The following is a 14276-nucleotide window of genomic DNA, read 5'->3' on the forward strand; positions in this document are numbered from 1 at the left end:
AGCATGTATCAAGACATAACTTCTTTATGGCTGAGAATTAATTCCTTGTTTGCATGTACTACATTTCATTTATCCATTCATCTGTTGATGTACATTTATTTAGACTGGTTCCACCTTTTGACTATTGTGAATAGTGCACAGCAAACATTGCTGTACAAGTGTCTGTTTGCATTCCTGCTTCCAATTATTACAGGTATATACCTAGGAGTGGGATTGCTAGGCCATGTGGTAGTTTTGGAGCTCTGGTGGTACAGTGGTTAAGTGCTAGGCTGCTAACTGAAAGGTTGGCAGTTCAAACCCGACAGCTGCTCCTTGGAAGAAAGATGTGGCAGTCTGGTTCTGGTTCTGTAGTCCAAAGACTACCGCCTTGGGAACCCTATGGGGCAGTTCTACACTGTCCTATAGAGTCGTTATGAGTTGGACTCAACTCCATGACGGTGGGTTTGGATTTTTTTTGGCTTATGGTCATTTTATGTTTAACATTTTGAGGAACGACCAAACCTTTTTCTACAGTGGCTATAAGATTTTACAGTCCCACCAGCGATAGATAAAGGTTCCAGTTTCTCCACATCCTTACCAACATCTGTCGTTTTCTGCTTTTTTAATCGTAGTGGGTGTGCAGTGATATTTCATTGTGGTTTTGATTTGCACCTCTTTTTTTTTAATGGCTATTGGTGTAGAGTATCTTGTCATGTGCTTGTTGGCCATCTGTATCTCTTCTTTGGTGAAATGTCTGTTCAAGTCCTTTGCCTATGTATTTTTGTAATTGGGTTGTTTATCTTTTTGTTGCTAAGTTGTAGATACTTTTTATATATTTTGAATATTAAAGCCTTATCAGACATGGTTCCCAAAAATTTTCTCCCAATCTGTAGGTTGTCTCTTCACTTTGTTGATAAGGTCCTTTGACGAACCAGAGTTTTAAATTTTGATGAAATCCCATTTATCTATTTTGCCTTTTTTTGCTTGTGCTTTTGGTCTTATAGCTAAGAATCCATTATTTAAAAAACTACGTCACAAAGCATTACTCCTATTGCTTTAAGAGTTTTATGGTTTTAGGTCTTACATTTAAGTCTTTGATCCATTTTGAGTTAGTTTTTGTATATGGTGTGAGGTATGGGTGCAGGTTCATTATTTTGCATGTGAGAATCCAGATGTCATAGTATCTTTTAAGGAATGCCTGTGACTTTTTTTTTTTTTTTTCCATTCCTTAGCCTCTGTTGGTCAGGAAGAAAGGGGACTTTTCCTCCTTCACCTTTCCTTTAAATAAGTTTTGTTCATGGTTCCATCCTTATTTTCTGCATATTTTCTATACCCTCTCAAGATACTCTCGTTTACACCATGAATTTAATTACTACCCATAGATTTAATGATTCTTCTGAACTTTCTCTTATCCTTAACCTCATTCCTGGAGTTCAGGATCTGTATATACTATGATAGATATCACTGGCACGTTCCACAGGTACCTCAGGTTCAGTCAGAACTCAACCCCATGCACCTCCAGTCTATTATTACTGTACCTTTTCTGTCAGTCTCTCTGCCTCTAATATTGTTTCCTCCCTCTTCTGCTTCCCCATCCCACCTTCTGGAAAAAAATACTAACATTCTGTGACAATGTCATCTTTCCAATACACAAAATCAGCCAGCTTCAGGTTCTACTGCTGTGCCTCTTTCTCTTTGTATTTTAGCAGTGCCACGGTCTACTTCCCTGAATGCTCCGCGTTTACCCACGTCTTGCTTGCGCTGTTGTTTCTTTCTGCTTGAAACACCGTCTCTGTTTGCCTGCCTGGGAAAGACATCCACTGAGCTGCAATTAAAGCATCATCTCCTTCATGAGGCCTTCCTGACTTAGTCACACATAGGCAGCCCTCCTTCCTGTGTTCATATTCTACTTTGAACCCACCTTCACTGTAATAGTTGGCTTTTCTCAGCATGCTCATTGTCTGCATGCCTTTCCCCCCTTTGGGCTAAGCTCCTCAAAAGCATCAGCTGTGTCTTGTCTCTGCATCCTCAACCTAATATCTGGCACCTGTTAGGTACCCTGTAAGTACTGGATGAAAGAACAAGCAAACAAAGAAAACATACTCAGAACCCATGTTCATTGCAAAAGTGTTCTTTGAATAAGAAGGATAAGCTGATTAAAACTACAGCAGAAGAATTTCCCCCTTGCTTCAGAAGGTTCAGTTTAGCAGAATAGGGAGCAGTAAAGGACTCTCAGTCATTTCCCATAACCACTCAGTTTTATAGAGGCTAGCGTTCACATTGGTCCTGGCATGATCGACAACCAGATGAACCCAGACAAGACTAAGATAAACTACTTGTCCTCCAGTAGAATAAATATTTCAAGTAAAGTCAACCCACGAAAGTCAGGCCAAACAGCTATTGATTGCTGAAAGCTTGAACTTAAGCCCAATGAATATTCCAAAGTTCACCTCCATGCAGCTCGCCTAAATGGTGATCAATATGCAATTACTGCCCCCTATAAACGTGTCTTACACTGCCTACCTGAAGAAGGATTTTACTTTTAAAATCTTTTGTTTGCTGAATTTGCTTAGGCAGGAAAAAAAGAGACTTGGCTAAACCAGGGTCCTTTACCTTCAGTATTTCAAACAATTCTGTGTTATTTGTGAAATGGTCTGAATGTATGCTGAATGGTAACTGAAGGTGCCTTGTGTTGTGACCGTCATTCATTTCAAGAGGCCTTTTCCTGAGGGACTAAACAATGAGGATATTGTCTCTTGGTTTCCTAATTTCTGCTCACATGATTATCTGCCCTAGTCACAACCTTTGTGTATTCAGGCTTGTAAGGCAGGATGTGAAAGTGCAGCTGCAGTGAGAACAGGTATTTGTCTAGTTTCCTGCTTTGAATTTCATCCTGATGCCAAAAAAAAAAACATTTTCCTGCTGGATTTGAAACCTTGTTTACCTTGCACCTGATATTGAAGATTTCACAGGTCTCTCAAATACGCCTTTTTCATACCACTGTTGTAGTCAGAACCCTCTGTCATTTCTCACTTGTACTGTTGCCATAGTCTCCTAACTGTCCTTTCTGCCCTCAAGCTCTGTCCCTCCAGTCCATTCATCATACTGCTGCCAGATTAAGCCTTCTAAAATATACCCAGCCAGCGTTCTCCCTGGCAGCACATCTAGGACCCACCTGTCATGACCTTGTGCCTGCCCACCTTTCTTGGCCACCTTTCACCACTGGTTATTCAGAACTACGTCTAGTTCCCCAGCTGGATGCTCTTACAATCTCCACACCTTTGCACGTGCTGTATACCCACCACCACAGCTACCCCGCCAGTGCTGTCGTTCTCCCTTCCTGCCTGGCAAGTGCTCATTCTTCAGACTCAGTTGAGATGTCACCTTCCACTTGACACCTTCAGTGAGTTCTTCTACAACAAAGTTAATGATCCCTACCGCTCATATCCTTGAACTTAATTTCTGTTGCTTCAGGTTTTTTAAGTTATTTTTATTTACCTATCCCTAGATTGCTTAAAGAAAGGACCCTGTAGTTTCTAGCAGCCAGCCTAGTGCCTGCTGCATGAAGGCATGTGTTCAGTAGCTTTTTTTTTTTTTTTTTAACTCAGTTGTTGGATTAAATGTCATTTGTGAGTATCCGTGGGTTCTTTAGAAACTCTGGTAGCTCAGTGGTTAAGCGCTTGGCTGCTAACAAGAAGGCCAGCAGTTCAAACCCACCAGCTGCTCGAAAGAGAAGGATGTGGCTGTCTGCTTCTGTAAAGATTATTATAGCCTTAGAAACCCTGTGGGGCAGTTCTACTCTGTCCTATACAGTCACTATGAGTTGTAATCAACAGCAATGGCTTTGGGTTTTTTGTTTGTTTTGTTTTATGGGTTCTTTTGTTTGATTCATTGCGGGGGGATAAAGGTAGGAATATTCACAGTTCACCATTGATTTCTTGAGGTTGGTACCAAAGCAGGGCATCCAACTATCTTGTTTTGTCTGAGACTGAGGAGTTTCCAAGATACGGAACTTTCGGTGCTGAAAGTGGGACGGTCCCAGGTAAACCAGGGTGGTTGGTCACCCTAGCACCAATGGGCACTCTCAGCAAGCTTCTTACCTATTCTCCTTTTCTCCACTCCTTGGGACCCAATTCTGGCTGGCTAGCCTGACCCAGGATAGCGTTCTTTGTCAGCATTAGCACTCTAATAGTACAATTCTTTAATAATGTCGCCTGTACAAAAGATTGTCCAAAAGGGGTGTTACTTCTGATTCGTTTTTCTTGACTTTCAATAAGAGATCGAGTAAAGTGCTTTGGTTTATGTTACTGCTGCCTTTTTGACCAGGCTTGGCCCCCTTGCCTGACCAATGACCTCGCTTCATCTGTTAGTTCTCCCCTTGACCTTTAGTTTCTTCATCTCCAGCGGCTTTTTGCCGTCCTAAAACTGTGACTCAGTCATACACGCTCTGTATCAGGTCGCTAGAGACAAAGGAGATTAGCGGTTGCTTAAGGCCGGGAGGCAACGGGGAGAGGAGAGTGATGGCTGAGGGTGTAAGGGTATCTGTGAATATACTAAAACCCATTGGGTTGTGCACTTTAAATGGGGGGATTATAGGGTGTGTGAACTATATCTCAATAAAGCTGTTTTTTTTAAAAAAGGAAAAGGAATAATAAATCCATAATCCCAAACCCTTGAAATAAGCTATTTGCATTTTTATCTATTTCCAGTCTTCTCAATGCATATTTTTCACAGAATTGAGATAATGCTTCATGTGGAGTTTTTAATACTGCCTTTTGTGCTTATTCTGATCATAAAAATTTGTTCATGCAATTACAGACTCTCCTAATTGTTAACGAATGTGTCCCTAATTGTTAATGAGTGTGTCATATTTCGTGTAGATAGATTATAATTTAACTATTTTCCCATTGGACATTTAAGTCATTTTGTTTTTCTTTCTTTTCTTTTTTTCATTATAATGAGCGCCGCAGTAAAATTATTATTATTTTTTTTAAGACTCGAACTCCTAAGGGTAGAATCATTAGGTCAAACAGCATGAATATTTTTTTAAAAAACTCTCAATACAAATGTTTGAATTTAAGACAATTTAGATTAATTTACATCCCAGCAGTGCGAAAGGAGTGACTTTCACAGTGTCTTTATAACGTTGATTTTTGTTTTTCTCTTTTGGGGCTGTTATCTAATACCCAGTGCCCTCGAGTCGATTCCGACTCATAGCGACCCTATAGGACGGAGTAGAACTGCCCCACAGAGTTTCCAAGGAACGCCTGGCAGATTCGAACTGCCAACCCTTTGGTTAGCAGCCGTAGCACTTAACCACTACGCCACCAGGGTTTCCATGTTATCTAATAGGTTAAGTATTTGATAGGGTAAGCCTCCCTTTAGTATGCCTGCCTCATAATCTGAGATGTAATTTTACTTTTCCCCCGTGAAATGCCTTATGTGAAACCTTTTTTATTCACAGAGAAAAGAAGATATCCAGGAGCAGTGCCCTGAAAGTGCTGGACCATGCCATGATTGGACCTGAGGGCACAGACAATTGCCATAAATTTGTTGACATTCTTGGCTTACGAACCATCTTTCCTCTCTTTATGAAATCTCCCAGGAAGATCAAGAAAGTGGGGACCACTGAGAAGGAACATGAAGGTAATATTACTAGGGGAGTCGGCCGAATTTAGGTACATTAGGAGAAATGGGGGAAACAAGAGCTATTTTGAAAAACCCTGATGTACATTTGAGGAATGGACTCTTGAGAAGGAGAGTGCTTTTCTATCTTCTGATTTTCCATGCCTGGAAAAGCCACCCAGAGACCCCAAGGCACCAATGACCATTGTTCTGCTAGTTTTCTGCTTGCTTGAATCTTGATGGTTCCATTTCCTTCTGGCCTGTTAATAAGCCTGTGTGTGAGGGTTTTGTTTTCTTCACTGTAATTTGTAGCGAGGTGTCTCTCTGATGAAAGACCCTTTTGAAAAGAGTAATGAGGTGGCAACACCTGTCACCTCCAGAGTGGTGCTTTCTTGTATTTCTGTATTAAAGTATGAGTCAGCCACCATCAGGAATTGCCGAAATAAACTATTTACAGCCCAGGTTCCCCTTTTTGTTTCTCCTCTCTGATGGTGCACACTCCCAGCAAAATGCTGCCATGAATTGCAGCGCTGTAACCAGAGTAGTTACCGCTAGGCCAGTCTCTTCCTCCTATTGTCTAGTGGCCTGCCGCGTCCCACCCCCCAATAAATAGCCACAGTGCAATCGGAAAGGGCAGGGTAAATTTATGAGTGTTGACAGTTCTGCTGGAGGCTCACAGACACTCGCACCAGGGAGTTTACAAGGTTGGATGGTTATTTTGAAGTGTGTGAGAGGGGTAAAGAGGGGAGACCTGGAGCTGATGTGCTAACTTGGTTGTCCCGTCAGAAGTGATGTTTGTCCTGTGGTTTGGAGGTGGTTGTCTGTTTTGGTTGTTCTGTCAGTGGCTGGTAGAATCAGCACAGGGGTCTGCAGGATCTGCTACGCTCCTCACCTTCCTAGGTAACAATTTGAGGACTCCTGTCTGACTCTTCTTAAATTGTCTTGGCTTACTTAGTCTCTTCCACCTTTGAGTGGCTAGTTCAGGGATGGCTAAAGAGAAGGTGGTGTGGCCTGTCTTTGGTGGTCACCTTCTGTGATATTTTCTCCTAGCATACCTACTCTCCAGAGACAGCAGAAAGTCTGGCAGGGCCAGGCGAGGAACTGGCATTACAAAGGACTGTGGACTGGATATCTGAGAACAAGTCGAGAATTCAAACCAAACCCATTGCCATCAAGTCGATTCCGACTCCTAGCAACTGTATAAGACAGAGTAGAACTGCCCCATAGGGTTTTCAAGGAGTGGCTGGTGGATTCGAGCTGCCAGCATTTTGGTTAGCAGCCAGTCTCTTAACCACTGCGCCACCAGTAGAGAATTCAGTCTAACTCAAATCAGATATTGACCAAACACCAGCTGTAAACATGTTGACTCCTCTGCTCGTCTTTTTTTCCTTCCACAGTGGAAATTCAGCAAAATTGCACTGAGGGAGAAGGAATGGAGTGGTCTTGAAGATCTAAGAGATACAATTTTGAAAACAGCCGCCATTCACTGAAAACCAGCCCCTCTTCCCCATACTGCTGCATTATGTGCCGTCTTATTTAGGCCTCCCAACCTAGAGAGCAGATGATGGCATCCTTGCTCTTGTAGATGAGGATATGAGCTGAGAAAGGAGCCAAGCTGTCATTCTACAACTACCAACTGTGTGACTTCAAACCCTTTGCTTAACTTCTCTGGACTGTGTTTTCCTTCCTGGCCTGTAAAATGAGGAAACTAGGCCAGTGAACTAGAGACTCAGATATCTGTCCTTTAAGGTTCTGAGGCACAGGCCCTAGTTGTCAAGGCTATGTTCTATAATCCAGGAAGCTCCTTAAGGACTGTGCTGTAGCTGACCTGCTGGGTTCTACTGAGAGACTTGAACATACTTTAAGAAAATATAAAGGAAAACAGCCCTTAGCAGGCTCTTGCCCTGTGTGCATGGTACTGAGAAGAAGTAGTGACAGATTCAGCGAGCAGCTGTTTTCCTTCTGAAAAATGTGCCCGGTGGCGTGGTGGTAACAGTACATTTGCTTTAGAGCACCCGCATTAGGAATTTGATAACATTATATTAGTGAGGGCAATGGCTTGGTAAGACAGTTCCTAGAAGGCATGTTTGGACTGTAATGGCTGGTGAGAATGAGCTCTGCATTCTGAGTACACCAGCATCCAGAAAACAGAGATGAAGTCCATAGGGAAAACACAGCCCTGGACCTCCTCCCATCCCTGCCAGTTTTTGTTGCTCCTGGCAAGCTGGCCCTCTGGCCCTCTGGCCATGACTGGCAGGGTAAGGATGAGGCAGAGCAGAGCAAGGGCACATTGTGCAATATTTCTTTGTCCTATCTTGTCCTCTGGGTAAGCTTTGTATTCTCTCTTGCTCTCCATGTGCTGGACCTTCTGACCTGAATGGACCAGGTCCATGTGCTAAGCTAGAGCACAGTAGCCTCAGACCACCAGGACTGTACAAACCTGCCCAGCTTATTCCTGCCCCAACTTTCATCGTGTTCTTTCCTCCACCTGTAATGCTTTTCTCTGACCTAGAGTAGGCTACCTCCTACTCATCCTTCAGGTCCTAGATTTTGATGTCATTTTCTTAGGGAAGCATATTGTGAGCCCCCAGACTAGGCTAGAGCCTCCTATTATAGGAATGTTGGTCCCAAGACTTTGCCTTTATAGCCTTTAAGATTATGGTACTTAAATGGCTGTTTGTGTGATTATCTGTTTGATGTCTGCCTTTCCTCCTGGAATGAGTTCACTGAGGGCAGGAACCAATGGCCTGTCACCTCTGGGTTCCAGCACCTAGCACTGTGTTTAGCGTGTGGTAGATGCACAGTAAATGTTTATTGACTGCATTGAGGACAAACATGGATTTGGGGCTCTCCCCAAGCCTTGCAGGGTTGAAGTCAGTATACTTCACAGTTTAGATTGATGGTTGTGAGTCATACACCTGAGTGAGTGGTCTTTCACTCAGTTTATTTGGAAGCCACAGCAAGTGGGTTGCTAGCCATAAGTTTTACTTTGTTGCACTGGCTTGGAGATTATCGCAGGAGCATCCTCTTTAGAGTCATGCCCTTAAGACCCATGAACTTCCTTTTATGTGAGACCACCCTGTGAGAAGATTGTTTTGATAATTCGCCTCCTAATTATTATGACCTAGTGATTTTTTTTTTTTAATGCCCTGCTCTTTCCCCTTTCCTGCCAAGCCCCAGGGGCACGGAATACATCGGGGTTAGGCTCTTGAAGTTCACCCTGGCGTAGTCTCAGCCCATCACAACTCAGGACTTTTCCCAGACTCCTTCGTTAGCAGTATAGCCTGGTATAGTACAGGCGGATCTGCTGCTTATCAAGTATATGATCTTGGACAAATCCCTAAACCCTCTGAGCCTTAGTTGCCCCTTCTATAAGATATGCCAGAACCTGCCACACAGAGCAGTTGTGAGACCAGAATAGGCATGTTAAGAAGTATTAGTTCTTTTCTCTACCAAACCTGTCTTCAGTTCTGCCCACCCTGGTCTTAGTCACACCATCCTGCCATCAGGTCTCCGGGAAGGCCAGTCAGAGAGATTGCCCACACCTTGTCTGGAGTAGGGGGAGTATAGTTTTTACTGGTCTGCATTCTAATTCCTTATTGATAGCTGTGGAAGAATGAGCAAAATCATTCTTGCTGGGAATGTCCGGAGTCATGGTGTGCTAAAGAGTGGGATGGGGTAAAAACAGCTGTGTTCCCAAAACCAACAAAAGCGGTTGAGAGGGAAGAAATTCTGAATTAAGATGACTCTGGAGAGAAGGGAAGAAGCAAAAACCGCCCTTATAACCTAGAATTGCTGGTAATTCAGTTCCTCTTTTGTGACTTGAGGTAGAGAAGGAAAAGAAAGATTGTAATTGAAATCTATTCAGGTTTGCATAATAAAACCTTCAGAATAGGGAGGCCCTTGGCTTGGGGGATGGGCTGGAAAGAAATAATTTGCCCTAGAGTGCAATAGTGTGATTGGCTGCCTCCTTGGTTTTATAAAGAATGGCACAAGTATATTTTGTCTCCTTGGTATTAACTGCTTCTGAAGAGGAGAGAAGAAAAGAGCTGGGATCCAGAAATGGCATTTGACCTTTACTTCTTGTCTCCTTTTAAAATTCTTATTAAAATAGGTCCAGTTTTCCTTGTATTGCTTCATTAGGTAGGTGAGTTATTGAGTTTTTAGCAGTTCTAGTTAATTGCGCTGTTTTAACATGGTTCCCCTGCAGGCTGTTAAGAGCTTTAAGGGGGTGAATTACCAAGCAGTGTGTAGGTGCGTGGTATGCATGATAGGCGCTTGCACACATTTTTACCTTATCAACAGCGACAGAAGTTGATAACAGGTCAGCGCTTTAAAGGATACTTTTCTGTCATCTACAAAGAATTGTAAGTGACTCTGGTGAACTCTACCTGTCAGGAAGCTTGTAGTTGCCTTGAGCTTCTTGGACTCCTGATAGTGAGGATGTGCAGGCCAAAGCTCCTGCACCACCTACCAGGGTTACAAGAGGAAAATGGCAGAACCTTCCTTGAAGTTAGAAGACAAGGGGAGACGTTTAGCCAAGAGAAAAAGAAACATTTAAGGTCTCCATGACGGACTATGATTATGACATGGCAGTGTTTGGGGCAGACCTTTACTGGATTCCTGCTGTGTTCAGAATTTAACAAAGACCTATTTGACAGGCCCCAAGGAAACAAAATAAAATGCCTGTCCTGGGGGAGGCTACGTTTTCCTAGTCTTTCACCTCCAGACCTCTTTCCTCTGCCTGTCCCTCAAGTGTTCACATGACATGAATTGGTGATATCTTCCCCCAGTTTGTTTTTCACACTACACACTTGCCGGGGGTGATCTCATCCACCCCCCTGCAGCTTTATCCTCCATCTCTCTTCCAGTGACTCCCAAATCTTCGTCTTTAACCCAAGTCTCTCCCCTAAATTCTAGTTGACAGGGCTAATTAACCAGCAGACAACTCTATCAGATACTCAAGCTCAGTTTGTTCATAGGCAACTCTGGTGGTGTAGTATGTAAGAACTACGACTGCTAAGTAAAAGGGCAGCAGTTCGAATCCACCAGGCGGTCCTTGAAAACCCTATGGGGCAGTTCTACTCTGTCCTGTAGGCTCGCTATGAGTCGGAATCGACTCTACGGCGATGGGTTTGGCTTTTGGTTTTACTTTTGAGGTGCCACTGGGTGGGTTTGAACCACCAACGAATGTTTTGGTTAGTAGTCCAGTACTTAGCCATTTGCGCCACCCAGGGACTCCTTAATTGATCATACCTCTATGAGTTTTACCTTATAAAAATATTTTGAATTATTTCTCTCCGTTGCCACTTCTTTCCTCCTCCTCATCTCTCCTAAACTTTCACTCCAGCCTTAATAATTCTCCGCTTTAGTCTCTCAACCTCCCTGTCCTCTCAAAGTCTTCTGCACACAACCACCCACGTGAGAATGACATTCGCAGCCCTCAATGAATTTACAGTTTAAGGAAGGTGGGAAAATAGACATATCTTAAAAAGTAATTCATAGATCTTTACCAAAAAATTATATTAGGAAATACAAAGCCATGCCAGATAAAAGTACTTCATTGTTAAGGGGAACAAGAAAACAGGAGTGCATCGAAAAGGAGACACATCTTGGTGGAAGGGAGATGATGATACAGGCTAAAACGAAGGACATTAGAATTTCAGCCTACCAGTTCATTTATGTATTACCTGTTTTCAGCGTTTTTGAGTGTCTTCACACATGATCATATGTAAACCTTACAACTACCCCACAAAGTCAGTGTTATTTCTCATTCTGAAGGTGGGGAAATTGTGAAACTGAAGAAGGTTGTGACATCAGGTCACACAGTAGGTAAGTGTCTAAACTGGGACTCAGACCCAAAGTTTCTGATCACAGATATCATGCTCGTTCCATGAAATCATTGCTCTTGGTGTTTAGCTCTTAAGAGGTCCAAACGAGTTTGTAGTTCTCTGTACTGGATTGCTGGTGCGGTTGAAAAAGATCTTGATCAGAAGAATTTGGTTATAATCTTGGTGCTTTGACCTAGAGCAAGTCATCATGACAGTGGGGACTCTTACTTATCTTTTCGTACTACACAAGTTATTGGGATCAAAATGACTTGGTTAAATTGTTGTTAGGCATTCCTAGTGCCTGTCACAGTAATTGGAACATGGTGCTGCCCAGTAAATATTGGTTTAGTGAATAAATGAATTTATTTAACACCTGTGTACCAGGTACCATCAGAAATCCTCATGGCATAGTGGTTAAGTGTTGTGGCTGCTAACCAAAAGGTCATCAGTTCGAATCCTCCAGGTGCTCCTTAGAAACTCTGTGGGGCAGTTCTACTCTGTCCTGTAGGGTCACTATGAGTCGGAATCGACTTGACGTCAGTGGGTTTGGTTGAGTTTTTGGCACCATGTACTTTCCACAATCGAGATAGAGACGCATGCCAATAGTTAAGAAAAAAAAAAAGCACTGTGGAATTCAGAGGATTCATGCTAATCAGTTTATGGTTCTACCATAGGCCGCTCTGCATCTGTCCCATAGTAGCGTTCAGTATGTATTTATTGCTTCATCTGTAAGAATAGGATTAATACCTACCTTCTTGGGTTATAATTAAGTGAGATGCTTTATACAAGTGTACCAGTGTGGAGGGTTGATAAATGTTATTTTAGATCATTATTTTAATATGATGCTATACTAAAGGTTATACTAAATGTTATACTAAAGGTTGTAGAAGCCTAGGGATACTGGAAAGACTTAAGAAAAGAGATGACATTTTAATGTTCCTTGAAAAATAAATATTTCATTTTTATACTAGTGAGGGGAGCAGCAGAGAGGACAAAATCAAAAAACCAAGCCCATTGCCGCCAAGTCAATTCCAACTCATAGTGACCCTATAGGACAAAGTAGAACTGCCTCGTAGCGTTTCCAAGGAGCACCTGGTAGATTCGAACTGCTGACCTTTTGGTTAGCAGCTGAGCTCTTATCCACTACGCCACCAGGATTTCCACTAAGACATGGATAGCTTGTTACTGTGATATGGATGATTAAGGACATGAGCTTTGGATTAGGACAAGACTTAGGTTAGAGTCCTGGTTCTGTCACTTAACAGCTGTGTGACTTTGGGAACATTGCTTAACCTCTCTGAGCCTCTATTTCCTCAATTGTAAAATTGGGATAATATTAGAATCTGTCTCATAAGGGTACTTATGTGAGGATTAAATGAAATAATATCAGTCAAGAAGAGTGAATGGTATTTAATTTTAAGAATGGCATTGAGCCATGTTCTAACAGGTACTTTATGTTAAACAAGGGTGAAAATGTCTTGCTGTTGTTTTTTGTTGCTATTTGAAAACCTTATAATTGAACAGTTTCTGGATAAATTCCTTTTCCTCCCTCCAGCTGCTTGTCTCATTCCTGACCTTGGGTGACAGAAAAGTAGGGATGCTGAAATAAACTGTGTGTTTGAATTTGAAGGTCCTCTCCTCAGGCTCAAAGGGATGATTTTGCACATCTGGTTTGCTAACTGGTTGAAGTCATCTTAGGGATTTACCTACAGGTCTTTCCCAAGTCTAGCATGGCATAGTTATTTGCCAGTGAGGAAGACAGTGAAACAGAGGATCTATTTGCCGTGCTAGAGGCAACTCTTCTTTTTGAGGAGCGGAGGCAGTGGAACAGACCAATGGCCAGCTCAACATTCATTGAGCATTATCTTAGTTATCTAGTGCTGCTGTAACAAAAATAGCACAAGTAGATGGCTTAACAAACAAAGTTATTCTCTGACAGTTTAAGAGGCTAGAAGTCTAAATTCAGGGTACCAGCTCTGGAGGAAGGCTTTCTCTCTCTGTTGGTTCTGGGGGAAGGTTCATGTCTCCTTTCAACATCTGTGGGCTTGGCGTTCCTTGGAGATCTCCATGTGTCTTAGCATCAGTCTTCCTCTGCATCTAGGAGGTTCTTAGCGCAGGGACCCTGGGTCCAAAGGACGTGCTTCGTTCCCATCCCTTCTTTCTTGATGGTGGTGACGTTTCTCTCCTCTTGGCTCAGTTTTCTCTCCTTTTATCTCTTGTAAGATAAAAGGTGTGACTCAATCAAGGGCATGCCTGAGTGAGGGTGTGACCTGAGTAAGCGTGTGACTAAATCACAGCTTCTTATAAGGTTACGGCTCAGGATACACCCCACACTGATCCTGCCTCTTTAACATGTAGAGGTTAGAATTTACAACACATCACAAAATGAAGGACAGCCACACAGTACTGGGAATCATGGCCTAGCCAAGTTGACACATATTTTTTGAGTACATAATTCAATCCATGACAGGCATCTACTAATATATTCAGGTCTTTACAGATGTATACCCAGATGTATATACAGATGTATATGTATACCCGTATACAGATGTATATGCTTTACAAATCAGGCATTTTTACTTCTTTTTACAGATGAATCTTAGAGTTTGTCAGTTACTAAACACACATTAGCAAATGAGTGGCAGAATCAGAATTTGAGCCTAGGTCGGCTTCTAAAACTTCTTCCTGTTCAACACCGTGGTGGCTCCACTGGTCTTCTGGTTGGTAACCCAGAGGCAGCACAGAGGCAGCCCAGAGGCTCAGAAGGAGGGATTGTCTTTGGAGGCAAGTGGACCCGGCTCCAAATCCTAGCTCTGCCCCCAAACTAGTTGGTGGACTTGG

The 14276-nt window shown here is 42.7% G+C and overlaps 1 protein-coding gene across 1 annotated transcript in view; it reads left to right on the forward strand.

Moving 5' to 3' along the window:
* The window catches only part of CTNNBL1 (catenin beta like 1), a 221218-nt gene that overhangs the window by 133522 nt on the left and 73420 nt on the right, over positions 1-14276 (forward strand). The window contains exon 11 of the mRNA XM_010591671.3: positions 5444-5625. Coding sequence (XP_010589973.1) covers positions 5444-5625 — 182 coding nt within the window. The remainder of the gene's footprint in view (positions 1-5443; positions 5626-14276) is intronic.

Source organism: Loxodonta africana, chromosome 24 (assembly GCF_030014295.1).
Source record: "Loxodonta africana isolate mLoxAfr1 chromosome 24, mLoxAfr1.hap2, whole genome shotgun sequence".
Taxonomy (NCBI): domain Eukaryota; kingdom Metazoa; phylum Chordata; class Mammalia; order Proboscidea; family Elephantidae; genus Loxodonta; species Loxodonta africana.